We start from the raw sequence: 16,084 nt of genomic DNA, 5'->3' as shown, positions 1-16,084 counted from the left end.
TTTGAAGCAAATGGCCCTCCACCCGCAGACTCCTGATTCTAGAACGAGGATCAGCAAACTTGGCCTAGGGGCCACATCCTGCCTACAGCCTGTTTGCAGACAGCCCGTGGACTCAAAATGGGTCTCCTTGTTTTGCAAAAAAATCAAAGGAAGGAGTTCCTGTCGTGGCACAGTGGTTAACGAATCCAACTAAGAACCATGAGGTTCCGGGTTCGATCCCTGGCCTCGCTCAATGGGTTAAGGATCTGCCCTTGCCATGAGCTGTGGTGCAGGTCACAGATGCAGCTCAGATCCTGCGTTGCTGCGGCTGTGGCGTAGGCCGGCGGCAACAGCTCCGATTAGACCCCTAGCCTGGGAACCTCCATATGCCGCGGGTGCAGCCCTAGAAAAGACAAAATATATATATATATATATATATATGGAAGAATAGTATATCATGACCTGAAAATGGCGAGAAATTCACATTTCAGTGTCCATCAGTAAAGCTGCACTGGAACAGCCCCAGCGCGCTTTTGTTCATGTTTAAGTCACTCTGGTGCCGCAAGGCCAGGGTTGAGTAGTTCCAACAGAACCATATGCTTCATAAGCCGAAAATGCTATCTGACCTTTTCAGAAAAGGTTTGCAGACATGCTCCCTGCCTCGGGGCCTTTGTGTTTGCTGTTCCCTCTCCCTGGAACACTCTTCCCACCAGCATCTGTCTCCTTGGTAGCTCCCTTGTTTCCTTCAGGTCTTGGTACAAACGTCCTCTTCTCAATGGGGCAGCCTAAGGAAAATTCTGTCCCTGCCCACCCTCCTCGCATCTGTCTTCTGGCACCTCGTACCAAGTGACACATGAACGTGCACGTGTTGATGTCTGTCTCCCCCCTCCAGAATGTCACCTCCTTAACGGCAGGAATTTTTAACTCTTTTGTTTGCTATTGTACAGCGTTGCCAGGTATATTGTCTGGCAATAGTAAGTGCTTAATAAGTGATTATTGGATGGACGGACGGACGGATGGACGGATGGCAGACAGGAGGATGGATGGGCTGGGAGATGGGGAGACAGATGATTGGATGCATGGATGGACGGACGGATGGGTGGATGGATGAATGGACAGATGGATGGATGGACAGATGGCAGACAGGAAGATGAATGGGCTGGCAGGTTGATAGACGGATGGATGGATGGATAGATGGACAGATGGATGAAAGGACTGGATGAATGGACAGATGGATGGATGAATGGATGGATGGACGGATGGGTGGATGGATGGACAGAAGGATGGATGAATGGACAGATGGATGGATGGAAGGACAGATGGATGGAAGGGTGGATGGATGGACAGAGAGACAGGTGGAAGGATGGATGGATGGATGAACGGATGAATGGGTGGATGGCAGACAGGAGGATGAGTGGGCTGGCAGGTGGATAGACAGATGATTGGATGGGTGGATGGATGGATGGGCAGACAGGTGGATGATGGACAGACAGGTGGATGGAAGGACACACAGATGGATGGATGGATGGATGGCAGACAGGATGAATGGGCTGGCAGGTGGATAGACAGATGATTGAATGGATGGAAGGGTGGGTGAACACGTGGTAAGTGGATGGCTGTGAGACATGACAGATGTGTGAGAAGCTGGGCTGGCCCAAATCATATGGCTCTTAGATGCCACATGGCGGGGCGAGAACTTCGGTGAAGGATTTTACGCAAGCGGGCTGAGTGTGATTTTTTGGAAAGTTGGCTCAGGCCCAAGCATGGATAGGGTGGAGTGGGCAGGGTGCCCAGAAACTGGTAGAAGTCTCTCTCCCTGGAAGACAAGAGGAGGTGAGTGGACACAGCAGGCAAGCAGGAGTAGGAGGGGAACCCAGGACAGTCGGGGTGTCGGGTACTGATTGCTCTGAGGTCAGTCTGGCTCTCCCTGCCCGCCTGCAGGAGCTGGGCTTTGAAGCTGATGCCAAGGGCTGGGGGAGCCCCCACATCCCCAAGGGCTCTCGCCCCGACCCTGGCCTGAGTTGGGTTCCCCCACTGTCACCCATGTGCTCTGTTGCCTGGCAGTCACGGGGAGGCATGCCTGCCTCTGGAAACAATGAATTCTTCCCGAAGCCCTCTGCCCTGTCCCCGGGCCTTACAAGGGAGTCAGCTGACTCAGAAGCCTCCCTTGAGGGAGGGGACCAGGCTCATGCCTTCTAGAAGGTCCCTTTGAGCCACAAGAGCAGCAGGAACTAGGTGTGCCTGCCTCTGCCCCACCCAGGTGTGTCTCGCAAGGCTCTGAGTGCTATTGGCAGCAGACTCCGGCTTTCTAAGAAGCTCAGAGACATCACGCCCCACCAGCCCACCGCGCCCTGCTGCCAAGCACAGTGGGGCATTGCCCTCTGTGTGTCTCGGTCTCCCCGTCTGTATGATGGAGCTTGACAGTTCCTGCCCCACCCCCCACGGCTAAGACACCTGCAAAGGCTGGTGTGGGGCCTGGTGCTCAGCAGGTGCTGCGGTCTGCGTGGAGCCGTGACCATTGGAAGGCACTTTTGTCCCAAGCCTGCTGCTTTAGGATCATGGCCCGTGGCCCTTCTGCTCTGGCCCTTCAGGGACAGACAGTGGCTCCTGGCTTGGACACAATGCCTAGTTTCAGCGGAACCCAGAGATTTTTCAGCTCCCACAACCCCCAGGCCTTGAACGAGGGATCTCTTGATGGCAGGCGGGCTTTGCCTCTGTCATCTGCTCTCTCCTGCTCTAACCATGGCCTTTCGGTCTTTCTGTGTGTCCGGCCGGGCTGGGCTGCACGAATCCTAACCCGGGAATTCTTGCATCTGCCCTGCTGTGTGGACGTGACTCTCAGCTCCCCCCTTTTCACACAAGGAAGCAGAGGCCCAGAGGCATTAAAAAGCCTGCCCAAGGTCACCCAGCTGGGACCCCAGGTGGTCACTCCGCTTGGCCACACAACCGCCTCTGGCCCCTTTTCTCCACTGAGCTTGGCTGCCATCCTCCTGAGAAACCCCAGGACCTTCTTCTTTTCCAGACCCTCGAGGGAGGTATCCGGTGCCTGCTGGAAGGGGAACCAGGCCGGGTGATCTCTGTCCACTTCCGGTCGTCTTAGCCTCAGTTTCTCCATCTGTAGAATGGACTGGTCAGCCTCCCCACCTGGCCTCCCTGGCAGGACATTGCAAAGCTCCAGGAGGTGGCCCTGTGCACACGTCATTCGGGTGGCTACCGTGATCGGTCCCCTGGCTGGATGTGAAGCCAGAGACAGAACCTTCCTTGCAGTTCCTGAGTCCTGGGCCTTCCGTCTGCCTGGGCTTCTCCCCTCCTCGAGGCTGGATGAGCCCGTGCCTCCCTCCCATCCGCCAGCACTGAGAGGTGGGAGCCTCTGAGGGCGCTTGGCTGGGGCAGGGTCAGATCGAGACCCCTGGCTGTGGCTCCTCCGCCCGAGCAGGCGCCCCCTCCCCACGAGCGCTGCAGCCGGAGTGCCCCCTAATTGCAGTCACAGATGTGGGGCCAGCAGCCTCTCCCGCGCGCTCTGCTGTGTCGCGTGAGCTTAATTAGTCCCTGATTACTCATTTGCTTGGTGCTGTGTGTATTCCATATCTAATAACTTTCCAATTACACCCGGCCTGCCCCGCGCATTTAAAAACCCGTTAGTTGTCTGCTTGTCGGGGACTCTGCATTCGGTGGCTCCATCTCCCCCAAGCCTGACCCTTATCTTTCCTTTAGTGCGGTATTCGGAATCCTCCGCTTGTCGTCACGGAGCTATTACAGGAAATTAAGGGGCATAAAATACTGTTTGGGGGTCTCTGATGCACCAGCTTGCAGCGCAGAGCAGGAAACCCCATCAGAGAGCCTCGAGCACGTCTTTGTGGGTGGGCTCTCGTGGGGGCCCGGAAACGGGGCGGAGGGGCCCCATGTCCCCTTAGTTCCCTCCCGGACAGACGGCACCAGGCCTGTGACCCACGTGTCCCTGGCAGGTGGCAGCGGTCTCCCTCCAGCCCGGCCACCACTGCTGGGGAGGGAGGCGGCTTTTCTCCCTGCACTTGGCTTCCTGCCTGTGCCTGATTTTTCCTTGGGGCCAAGGGCAGGTGATGCCGCGTCCTCCTGTGCCAGGTGTTGCCGCATCTCCTCTGTCCCCTCCTGCAGCTCTGTTCCGGCTCATCCTCCTGGCCCTGCTCTTGAGAAAAATCAGTCTCACAGGAGTTTCTGTTGTGGCGCAGTGGTTAACAAATCCGACTAGGAACCATGAGGTTGTGGGTTCGATCCCTGCCCTTGCTCAGTGAGTTAACGATCCTGTGTTGCCGTGAGCTGTGGTGTGGGTCGCAGACGCAGCTCGGATCCCATGTTGCTGTGGCTCTGGCGTAGCCTGGCAGCTCAGCTCCGATTAGACCCCTAGCCTGGGAACCTCCATGTGCTGCGAGAGCGGCCCAAGAAATGGCAAAAAGACAAAAAAAAATATCAGTCTCACTTCACCGGCACACCCCCTACCCACTGACCCACGGGATAAACCTGTGTGCCCATGACCCCGCCAGGAGTTTGCTGAAGCAGTGAGCCCAGGACTCAGGCCCTCCTGGTGTGCACTGGGCACCTGCTGGGTGCTGGCACAGTGGGGGCATGCAGGGGTTCAGTACCTGAGACGACTGGCCTGGATTCTCAGCTCTGACTGCAACCAGCTGCGGGGCCTCGGGCAGCTGACTTGACATCTCTGTGCCTGAGTTTCCTCTGCTACAAAGGGGCAGCTGAGATAGGGTTGTTGGGAGGATTAAATAGGCCACTGAGAGCAGATGCTCCGGGGGCACCGGGCCCAGAGCAAGTCCTCAACAAATCTAGGGTAGGCATCACTGGCCCATTTCCCAGAGGCGTAAACTGAGGTCAGAGCCGCTGTGACTTGCCTGTTAACTTGTAGTTATTCCCGCAGGCAGGCAGCACGCAGGATTCTGTCCCAGGCTGCTTTATTCAAGACCGGTAAGGCCGGCTTCCAAGAGTGCTTTCTTTTTTTTTTTCCTTTTTACGGCCACACCTGTGGCACACCAAAGTTCCTGGGCTAGAGGTCGAATCGGAGCTGTAGCTGCTGGCCGACACCACAGCCACAGCAACACGGGATCCGAGCCACATCTGCGACCTACACCACAGCTCCCAGCAACCCCGGATCCTTAACCCACTGAGTGGGGCCAGGGAATCGAACTTGTGTCCTCATGGTCACGATGTTGGGTTCTTCACCCCCTGAGCCACAGTGGGAGCTCCTGGTTTTCCCCTTTGGAGTAGGGCTGCCGCATCTGCTCTCTGCCCACCTCCATCTCCAGCCCTCCCTGTGAACTCACCTGGAGTCGGTGCTCTCAGAAATCCCTTCCCGGAGGACTTGTAACCAGGCAAGACCTCGTTAGGCTGGTCAGCGGTGGGCTGGGCGGCAAATCCCTTGTGTAAAGAACCCTGGACACGTTCCCCCTTTGGCCTTTCGCCTTTAAGCAGGGCTTTAAACGTACTGGCCTGGAGCCCAGGGGAGTCAGGGGGCAGTAGACTTTTTCCTGCTCGCTCTGCAGGGGCCCCGTGGCCTCGCTGGGGTGCTGCCCGTTTCTGGGGTCCCCGACATAGGGAGCAGTGTATGTCCCACGCTCGATCCTAACAGCCCTTTAAATGAAGACAGGCCGTGAGCTTGGAACGCTTGGCTCTGGTTGAGAGAAGCCACAGCGAGGTCTGCTTTTTATTAGTCAGGGGCGGTCGTCCCTTTGGCCTGGAAGAGAGAGGACGGGCGGCTCTCTGCCTCCGTGTGATGTCTGGCTGAGACCCTCTGCCTCCCCCGAGACGATGCCAGCAGGAGCTAATGCGTATGCACCACAGCGCGTGTGTCTGGCAGCCTCGCCCATCCATTGAGAGTGGCTGAGTCTCCTGGGAGTCCCAGGCAGCTGCTGACAAATGCTGGAGACAGGGCTGAAATCCTTTTACTTCCACCGCGAGTTGATGTGATGGGAACAGCTGGACCAGGGGACGGAGGACGTGTTTCTGGGCCAGGCCCCTGTTGTAGGTCTTTGGGGTTGTAGGAGTTAGGCACTGCTGCGTAACAAAGGCCCACGAACAAGCGACTCACAGCAACACACCCATCCGCACACTCTCTGTGGGGCCCCCTGCTGAGAGTCTTGCAGGCTGCAGGTCAAGGCCACGGCGAGGCTGTGCTCTCATCTGCAGGCTTGACTGTGGAAGGGCCCACCCCCCAGGTCCTTGCAGGTCGACTTCATTTGTCTGTGACCTGGAGGCTGCTGTGAACCTCCAGGTGCACGTTTTTGTGGGTTTGCTTTTCTGGGCTCGCTCCCTAGGAGTGGAACGACTGGGTCCCTGGATGACCCTGTGTTCGACCTTAGGGAGCTGCCAGGCCCTCTCCAAAGTAGCTGCCCTGTTTTGCAATCCCACCAGCAGCATGTGCGGGTTCGCTGATAGGGGTATATGCAGCGCTTAATCAGCATGAGAGCACAGCTTTTAAAGATGCTTTCCCAGCATCCTCCGGAAAAATCCGACCTGGGGCTGGGGGCGGGGGGAGCTGGTTTTCCTCCTTGCGGCCGCTGGGGACTGGGGCTGTCCCCTGTAGTCTCCCCTGCCTCGTACTCTGTTAACCATTTATTCTCCTGGCTCCTGCAGGGATGTGTTTGAAGCTCTTGCCCTTCCTGTCCCCACTCCCTTGCAAAGCCTGCTCCTTTTGAAGGTCTCGTTCAAGTTCCACCTGCTCCAGGAAGCCTGCCTGGATTTTCCCAGCCCCCGGGGGGAATTCTCCCTTTCTAAACTCCTGTGGGACTTGTCATCTGCCCCTGCCCCCACCGCCCAGTCATATTCTCTTTTGCCACCTGATCTTCTCTGCTTCAAAGCCATGTCCCCTGGTTGCTTTCTACCGGAGGCGGGGTCTTCTCCCAACTGCTTGAGTTCGAATCCCGACAGCTCCAGGTCCCAGGAGAGCTCAGACAGGCTACTTTGCCTCTTGGTGTTTCCATGTTTTTGTGGGAGACAAAGACCCCAAGGACCACTCGGAGGGTCACCTGGAGCGCATCCTCGGGCTCACAGCTCCCCACCCCCACCAGGTGCCCCCTCCCCACCTTCCCCTGCAGGACTCTGGTCCCCCAGCTGCAGGAGGACAAGCAGGCCGTGAGCGTCACCCCTCTTGCCACTTGCCCGGGGGCAGGGTCAAGGCCAGGAAACAGTGCTGCCCTCCTTCACCCCCTGCCCCCTCCCCCCCAGGGGGTTGCAGGCACGCTGCCTGGTTTGATCAGGTACCACCCCACAGACATCCCCAGGCTTGGCTGGACGAGTCATCCTGTGACGAACGGGGGCGCAGCAGCCCTGCGTCGGGTCGTTTGCTAAAGCGTAGGGAGCGGGGGGCAAGGTTGCAAGAGCTGCTCAAATGAGGCGGGCAGGGGTCTGTCCGGGGCTTCCAGGGGCCTTGCCACCCTGAGGGGCCCCGGCCCCAAGCAAGCCGGGAAGTGAATGAAGTGTGTCGGGCCCAGGCGCCACCTCCTCCTGGCTCCTGCCGCAGCCGCCAGCACGCCTGTGGGATTTGCGGGGACTGTGGTCGGGGCCGTGTCACCATCTGGATCCTATAAATTAAAGCGTTCCCAGAAACACGTGGAACATGTATACGTCTCCGGCCTGTGGGGCTCGTGGAGCCTGGATGGGGCGCTTTGGTTTATAGCACCCATCCTCCCACACGTAGCATTGCCATGAAGTTGCTTTTCGACAACCGTGTGGGCCCGGAGTTGGGGATCAGACAGTTGGGGGGGGCTCCCCAGTCCTCAGGACTGGCCCTGGAACCCTGGCAGGTCTCCCCCACACCCTGAAGCCCCGGCCTAGGATCTGAAGCCCTGCAGACCTGGACTGACCCTGCCCAGGCCTCCGGCAGCTCTGTGACCCCAGGCTCCCACCGCCCTCTCTGGGCCTCAGCTTCCCCAGCTGCAGAGGGGGGCGAGGCTACCAGGAGGGTCACATTCACAGGCAGAAAGTAGGGGGACGGCTGCCAGGGGCTGAGGGAGGGAGTCCGAGAGTTGGTGCTTAATGGGTGTGGCGTTTCCTTTTGCTACGCGGAGAAAGTTCTGGAAATGGATTCAGGGATGGTTGCATGATTGGACCAAATACCAGTGAGCTGCAGGCTTAAAAATGGTCCAGATGTAAGTTTCATGTTATGTATGTTTCACCCCAGTTTTTTAAAATACAGCCAAAGGGTAGGGGGGACAGGGTGACCGCTTTGCGGAGTGGACTGAGTGTTAGTTATGAGAGTTGCAACTAACCAGCAGGACTTGTTAGGAACGTCCGTGGTGCAGAGCAGAGGTAGCGATGGGACCTCAGCGGGGGATCCGAGGTGCCTGGCGCTCAGCCCAGAGTCCCAGGCGGGGTTTGCTGCGTGAGGAAGACGCTCACGCTGGCTCACACTGGCCTTCTGGGGACCAGCGCTGCCACTGTCCCGAGCCAGCCACACCGAGTCCCAAAGCCAGGCCATTGTGGGGGAGGGGTGGGCCCCAGCAACCCAGGGGGGCCCCCCTGCTGGGCAACTCCAGGCAGGCGTGGCCTGGACTCACCCTGTCCCCTCCTGTCTTTCCAGGTCACCTCTGCTTCTCTCGAGGCATCGACGGCTGTCCACCCTCCCAGCCGGGAGCCAGGACCTCGGCCGGGCGCACCAGCAGAGAGCCTGACCAGGGGCTCCAGGACTGCCCCAGAGCAGGGGCCAGCCCGCGGTCAGCAGAGCAGCCTGGACACGGCCGGAGCAGACCTTGTGGGCACAGGTAGGCCGGCTTTTTACTGTCTGGTTTGTGGAGCGGATCAGGCCACCCCGGCACGGGGGGCCCCCAAAGCTAGTTGTGCTGAAGAGTCCCACCTGCCGACCCCACATCCTAGGCAGAGCCGCGAGGTGGAGTCTCCCTTCTCTGAATGCTTTTCCCGCTCCAGGGATTAAGCCTGATTGTGGTTTAATCAGAATCCTCGCTTGTCCACACCCTCTTATCCACGATTCACAGACGGCCTTTGTTGTATCTTTTTATCTCTGCTTTTCATCGTGTTCACTCATTCAGTTAAAAAAATAATGCACTGGGTGGCCCCGAAGCACCACCCAACCCGAGCCCCGGGACGGGACGTGCCCTCTCCCTGGCTGCACCCCCCCCGTCCCCCCCCCAGGGTGAGCCACCATCTCCCGTTTGCTTTTCCCGCCGCACCTGTGTTTGCCTGAACACCGCCTGGTTTCTGGGGGTGTGAGCTTTGTCTCCTGGGCCCGGCTCAGCGCCGCAGGGTCCGTCTGTTGTCACAGCTGCCGCGGCGCTGGGTTTCGCCGCCTCTGTGCGCTGCGTGCTGTTCCGCCGGCCCGTGTGCCTGCCCTCTGCCTCCCGCCGTGCGCATCCATGGGGCCAGTGCGCTCAGCCTCAGCTGGACCGGAGGGAATGGGGTGGGGGGGTCCAGCCAGAGAAGACGCTGCCCATTGGTTTCCAGGGCGGGTGTTCACTCCCACCCCACCTGTCACGGGGCTCCCGGGCGCCCATCTCAGCCCCATCGGGCGCGTTGCTTCCCTGCTGATGGAGAGGCCGTTCCCTCCTGGGTTGTGGGGCCTGTGGGTGGTGTTCGTCGTGAGCCATGTGGGCCCCGGGCTGGGGGCATTGAGTGGATGCCTGCGTTCTTGCCTTCAGAGGGTCGCAGAGTGGCGCCTTAGGCCCAGACCCCTCGGAGCCGGTCCCTGTGTGTATCCTGCCCCTAAGACTCGCCGACTCCCCAGCCCAGGCCTCCCTGGCGCTGGCCCACTGCGGGGGCAGCTGGTGGAAGATGCCGCCTGTTAGGGAGAGAGTTGGAGCTGGCGGCTGGGGGCTGGGGGTGGGTGCAGCTGCCCCCACCCCTGTCCTCGGGTCCTGGGGGTCCATCTGCAGGACCCACCTCTTTCTCCCTGCGACGTGGACTCGGCCAGGGGCGGGGCCGGGCCTGGGGCCAAGTTCAGAGCGGCCTGACCAGGGGCTGATGACCACCTGGCCCCCCGAGGGCTTCTAGATGCCGGCAGATGGGGATGAGGTGTCAGGCGCACAGGGGCCGTACGCGGGGAGTGGCAGGGATGCCCCCCGCCCCCTGAGCCTGGGACAAGGGTCTTCTTGTGCTGTGGCTTGCCATCCTCGTCTGAGCAGTGGGAGTGAAGGCCGATGGCAGTGCCTGGCTCACAGGGCAGCGTGACAATCAACCAGGACCGGAGCGCATTCGGCACGGGTCCCGCCTACCCCCCCCCACAAGTGCTCATGGTACTGGTCGGCTCAGCACTGTTGCTTGTCACCCCGGTCACTCCTGGAGCCGCCTCCTCCAGGCAGCCAGAGATCCCTGAAGCTTTACTCCTGACCCACCTCCTTCACCCCAGCTGTGCCCCCCTGCCCCAGCTCTGGGTTAGAAACCTGCACAACCATGACCCTGGGGGACCCTCCCCTCCCCCAGTGGGCACACACGAGGCCCTGCCCTGCCCCCTGCCCTGAGGCCGCCTGGGGCACAAGCCCCACGTCTGCCAGCTGCTCCCTATCAGGCTGCGGCCGTGCCCGGCAGGGGGGAGCTCAGCTCACAGCTGGAGACCCGCCAGAAGCGCCATCCTGCAGTCAGCCCCTCCCGGGGAGGCCACCGCCGCTGCTGCTGGGAAATGTGACAGTGACTAATGGTTTATTACACACCTGCCACCTCTCCTCGGGCGGGCGGCACAGCCCCCGGGTCCAGCTGTGCACTGCCAGCTGGACAGCGGGGCGGGCACAGGGGGCGAGCACTTACAGACACATGGGCACACACGGGCCCAGGGACACTCAGGGACAAACGCAGACCTGGCACATGCGCCACACAGAAGGGGACACGTGCAGATACAGGGACGTGCAGAGACACACATTCAGATATGCACACGCAGGTACCTGTGTGGCCTAACGTGCACACAGAACCACATTGCAGACACGCATACCTGTATGCACACGTGCCCCCAAACACAAACACACACACACATGCACGCACGTGCACGTACACACACACCATCCCATATGCACACCCATGCACGCCGCCCTGCAACTCCCTCTCTCCAGAGCTCTGAGCCTCCTCGTCTCCCCTCTGTCTCTCCCGCTCCCTATGGGGTGGCATCCACCCCAGTGCCATCTGGGGAAGGGGTCTTTCCCAGAAGGGCCAGTGGCCTGGGCGGGTCAGGGGCTGCCTCTATTGCCTTGGGGGGCAGCTGGCCATTGCGGTCTGTTTCTGACCCCTGTGCCCTGCAGACATCTGGGGTGTGGGGGCAGCAGCCTTCAGCCAGGGAAGGAAGCTCTCACACCAACCACCCTTGTGTCGGGCTGGAGGCTGGCCAAGTGGCCCCAGGGATATGCACGGCCAGCCCACCTGGGGAACCACCCCCTTGAGGTGGCCTCCCCCTGTAGGAGAGGAGCCCTAGGCCCTGCTCTTTCCAATATTCTCAAGCCGTTAGTCAAAGGAAGGTCCATTTCTCATGTGCCACTCGCAGGCGGTGTCAACTCCAGCAAGAGGACGCTTCTAATTCATCACCAGCTGACGGGCACAGGCATTCCTGAACAATGACCTCTCTGCGGTCGCAGCCTCCTTGGCAGGGAAGCAGCACCGTCTGGTGATAAGTGAGGGTGTGGCTTTGGGATCCCAGACCCAAGTCCAAGTTTCCACATCTCAGCGCTGCCACTTCCCGCCACGGAGCCTCGGCAAGTTTCAGAATCTCCCCAGAGCTTAGCTGCTCCATCGGCTGAGTGGGCGCGGGGACAATGAAGTCTTCTTGTAGCATGGCATCAGTGACATGGGAGGAACCCCCAGGGGGCCGCAGGGCCACAGGGCAAAGTTGCACAGGTTTCACACTGCACAACTCCAGGGGGCGCCATTCTTGTCGCCTCTGTGAACATGCTCCCTGAGTGGCCGTGTTGCTCAGCGGAGCACTGGCCCCCCCCCCCCGTAGTTCTGCCGCATGGCCCTGGATGGCCTTTCTGAGCTGTGGGATGGCTTCTAAAGTGGTTAATGATATCTTTATTTGCGAGAGTGGAAACCCCAGACTCCACTGAGGGGTTTGGGATGGGGTCCCAGAAGGCCAGCCAGAGGGTGACTCTCCAGTCCCGTCCATGCTCCTGGGGCTCCTCCCTTTCCCTTCTGCCATGTGGGGGGGCTGGGATTGGCCAGCCCTGTTGGGGTGCTCTGTGGGTTCCTTCCAGAGGCTGCTCTGCTCCCACCGGGAAGCCTCCTTTCTTGCTGGTACTTATTCCAGGCTTTTGGGGACCACTGGTCCAGCGGGGAGGGGAGGGGAGGACAGGACTAGCTGGGCGGGGTGGGGACCAAGACTCAGCGCATCTCCCATTTCCCTGCCGGGGGGACCCCACCTTCCCCTGCTCTCGTCGCCACCAAGGCAGCGGCTACCGTGGACAAGTCCTGTTCCTGGAAGAGTCCAGTTCTTGGAAGTTCCTCCTGCTGCTGTAAAGCCTAAGTCCGGCAGCCTTTCGTATCTTATGGTTCTGGAGGCCAGAAATCCAACACGGGTCTCCCGGCTCACATCAAGGTGTGGGCAGAGCTGGTGCCCCCTGGAGGCTCCAGGCGAGAATCTGTTTCCCGGCCTTTTCCAGCTGCCGGCGGCGGTGCCCGCATCCCTCGGGGCGTGGCCCCTCCTCCACCTGCCAAGCAGCGGCGCTGCATCCCTCTGCCCTGCTTCTGTGGCCACAGCGCCCTCCCGATGCTCCCTGCCCGCTTCTGCACCAGGACCTGTGATTGCGGGGCCACCTGCACAGTGCAGGATCCGAGCTCGTCTCAAGGTCAGCCGACCAGCAGACGCCGCTCCCCCGTGCCGTGTCAGGGAGCATCCTCACAGGTTCCCGGGGTCTGGACATGGACGTCTTTAAGGGCCATTATCCCGCTGACCACGCCGTCCTTACGAATTAGTTGTGTTAGGACAAGCACCGCCGGCTGCTGTAGCAGGTACTCCTGAGCCCACTGTGCTTCCTGGTTGGGTGACATGGGGTCCCAGCTTCCCTTTAGCTCATGGCTCAGCCAGGTCATAGCTCCCAGCGTTTCCTGATTCCATCACCAGCAGAGACGGGGAGGAAAACACGAGAAAGCCACTGGACACACACCCACCTTGGCCGTGAGGCCTTGAGGTGACCCATATTCTTCCATTGGCCTGAAGAGGCCCACTGGCGATGGAAAGGAGCTGGGCAGTGACAACTGTCCACTACAGGGGGGCCCGGGCATGGTGGAGGGTTTGCCGTCGCTGGCCCGGCCGGCCAGCCCACCGAACGGATCACCCACTGGTCCGTGAGCTTCAAGAACTGGGTCTGAGTCTGTCCTGCTGCACCTGCACGCCCTCCCCGGGTCCCTCTGTGCTCCTTCTGGGAGAAACGCTGGGAGTTCTCATCCTCGGGCAGGTGTGGGAGTGTGAGGACCAGGCCTGGCTGCCAGCAAAAGGCCAGCTTACCCTCTGGGGCTCTGCGGGCCAGGCTGAGGCTTTGCCTGGGGTGGCCTCTGTGTGCCCTCTCTGCTTCCTCATCCTGGCCCGTGCCCATGCCCTGGGGCTGCTTCGCCTTACCAATCACTCAGTGCACATCGTTGTCTGCTGCTGCGAAGCCACTGGGGACAGTGCATCCCCTAGAGCCGATGGCTCAGCTCAGCTGCCTGTGCCCTCTGCCCACTGCGTCACCAGCCTCTGCCTGGGCTCCCTGGCTCCGCGGATGTGGGGGGACTTTGCTGCAGATGCTGTAGCTCAGCCAGCGCTCCCAGGAAGGGGCCCCCAGAGTCAAGCTGCCAGCACTGGGGATCAGGCAGCTTCTCAGAAGCTGAGCCCCTCAGACCTGTGCTGAGTTTTTGGAGCTGGGGGGCGGGGGGTTACCCCTGGAAGATGCAACCCAAGAGCCGTGAGGACACAGCAGTAGGAGTTTCCTGGACCTTGAACCATGTTAGTTGCTGATGTGCGGTGTCCGTTCTGGGGCTGCTCTGGCTTCTTCCTCCTCTTGTCCTTTGTAGCTCTGTGTTTAAATCAAATCAGTGTTTGTTGGGTGTGGAGTCTAAGTCTTTGGCTCCGGACGGGCACTCCCTCAATTCAAATCTCGGATCTGCTCTGTCTGAGCTTTTGGTGTTAAGCAGACACCCTCTCTGGGCCTCGGTGTCCCCTGCAATCGCCAGGTGGGTCCGAGAGGCTATTCCCGTCCCTTGCTGAGCGCCGTGCCAGGCACCTGGGGATGCGGGAGCTGGCCCTGGCCCCGCCGTGGCTTTTGTCTCTCCTTTGTTGTGTGCAAACGGACTCCCAGCCAGCGGGGTTGGGTCTCCATGGCCAGGAAGGCAGGGCCTCCACTTGGGTACTTGGCTCGGGCCTAAGTCGACCTTGGCACGCCTGGTCTGGAGCGGCGGCTGGTGCCGCGCGCGTTGGCGGCAGGCGCTGGGAGGACGCCTGTGCCCGCGGCCAAGCGGCAGCTGCTCAGAGGGCACGGGGGCCGGGTTTGGCTGCAGCTCCCCCGGCCCGCTTCCCAGCTGGATGGAGAGGCTCTTTGGGCGGTTGACGGGGCCCCCCTGCGCCCATCAGCCCTCCCTTCCCTTGTACGTCTCCAGCCAAGCTGGGACCCCAAGTCTGTTTTCTCTCCAACCTGTGAGTGTTTATCTTCTCGGCAACTTCTTGGAACAGAGGGGAGCGCAGAGCTTGCAAGTCGGGGCAGGAGGCTGAGAAGCTCAGCGAGCCCAGGAGGCTCTTGGCTGGGCAGCTCCTCTTCCCCCGGGAGCCTCTGAGCGTGGAGCGGGGACGCGCCGTGCTGGGCCTGAAACCCCTTCCCACCCTGCTCCTCCGCTGCCAGGGTTGGTGGCTTTCAGCTGGCCCCTGGGCTGGTGTGTGACTCTTTGGTTCCTCTGACTGATTCAGATTTCCATGACCTGAAAAAGAAAAGAGAACTCAGGTGGTTCAGTACAATGAACTGAGCGCTGACTCACGTGACGTGCAAAATGGCACGAAGGGGAGTTCCCATTGTGGCTCAGTGGCTAATGAACCCAATTAGGACCCATGAGGTTGCAGGTTCGATCCCTGGGCTCACTCAGTGGGTTAAGGACCTGGTGTTGCCTTGAGCTGTAGTGTAGGTCACAGATGCAGCCTGGATCCTGCATTGCTGTGGCTGTGGTGTAGGCCAGTGGCTATAGCTCTGATTAGACCCCTAGCCTGGGAATCTCCATATGCCATAGGAGTGGCCCTAGAAAAGACAAAAAGACAAAAAAAAAAAAAAAAAAAAAAAAAGTCATGAAGGTAAAAGCAACTGTTTAGACCCGGCCAAGTGGCTGGCCAGCGGGTCTGTTTGCCCTTCATGCTCATTTCTTTCCAAATAAGTTTGTGATGAAAACTTCAGGCAGAAAAGAAGCAATCAGCTGAGCCAGAGAAATGATTGTTCCGGGGCTCAGGGTCGGGTATCTCGGGACTGGTGTCAGGGACCCCTGGGAGCAGGAACCGGCAGAGACCACCCCCGCAAGGGCTGCTGCTCTTGGGCCCACCTGTCTGCCAGCCCGGCCCTAGCCTGCACCCACCCAGCACCCTGCTGTCCCCTTGACCAAATTCAAGCTGGCACATGCAGAAGCTGGAGCTTGCAGGACTCTGGCTGTCATGGTACCATATGCATCCGGCTGGCTCAAAGAGCATCATCTGAAAGACCCTCCCTGTGGGCACACCACCTCTCACCCATGACCTTCTAATTCAGAGCAAGAAGCATCTGAAAACTGGGGATCCCTCCCAGCAGCCCACTCTGTTTGTGTCTGCAGCACGGTTGCCTGTTCACACATCCGTCTCTGCCTCTACCCCGCTGCTCTCGTCTGTACCCTGTTCACCAGTGTTTACTGAATACCCACCATGTGCCAGAGACTGTGCTGGGCAGCATGTGTGATGCCAGGTGGTGACAGGGGCCATGAAGCAAAATAGGGCAGGAGATCACGGAGAGGTGAGGGTGGCAACGGTAGGCGGGCTGCTCCCAGAAGGCCTTGCTGCGGAGATGGTCCTGGGCAGAGTTCCGGGAAGAGCAGGTGCAAAGGCCCTGAGGCAGCCTGGGCTCAGCATGCCTGCCCTCTCCATGAGAGCAGGGACCGTAGCTCACTGACTTTATCTCTCCAGCGCCCGGCCCAGTGGTGCTTGATCCGTGTT

The 16,084-nt window shown here is 60.0% G+C and overlaps 1 protein-coding gene across 8 annotated transcripts in view; it reads left to right on the top strand.

The window, feature by feature from the left end:
• Positions 1–16,084, top strand: part of GSE1 (Gse1 coiled-coil protein) — a 413,470-nt gene that overhangs the window by 145,299 nt on the left and 252,087 nt on the right. For all 8 annotated transcript variants that reach the window (XR_002344460.1, XR_002344459.1, XM_021093710.1 and 5 more), the window contains exon 2: positions 8,543–8,723. Coding sequence is in view for 6 of the 8 variants with exons in the window: in XM_021093710.1 (XP_020949369.1) it covers positions 8,543–8,723 (181 nt within the window). In the remaining 2 variants the exon portion in view is untranslated. The remainder of the gene's footprint in view (positions 1–8,542; positions 8,724–16,084) is intronic.

The sequence above is a fragment of the Sus scrofa genome, chromosome 6 (assembly GCF_000003025.6).
Source record: "Sus scrofa isolate TJ Tabasco breed Duroc chromosome 6, Sscrofa11.1, whole genome shotgun sequence".
Classification (NCBI taxonomy): Eukaryota; Metazoa; Chordata; class Mammalia; order Artiodactyla; family Suidae; genus Sus; species Sus scrofa.
The sequence above is the reverse complement of the archived record's forward strand: the minus strand, read 5'-3'. Positions and strand labels throughout refer to the sequence as shown.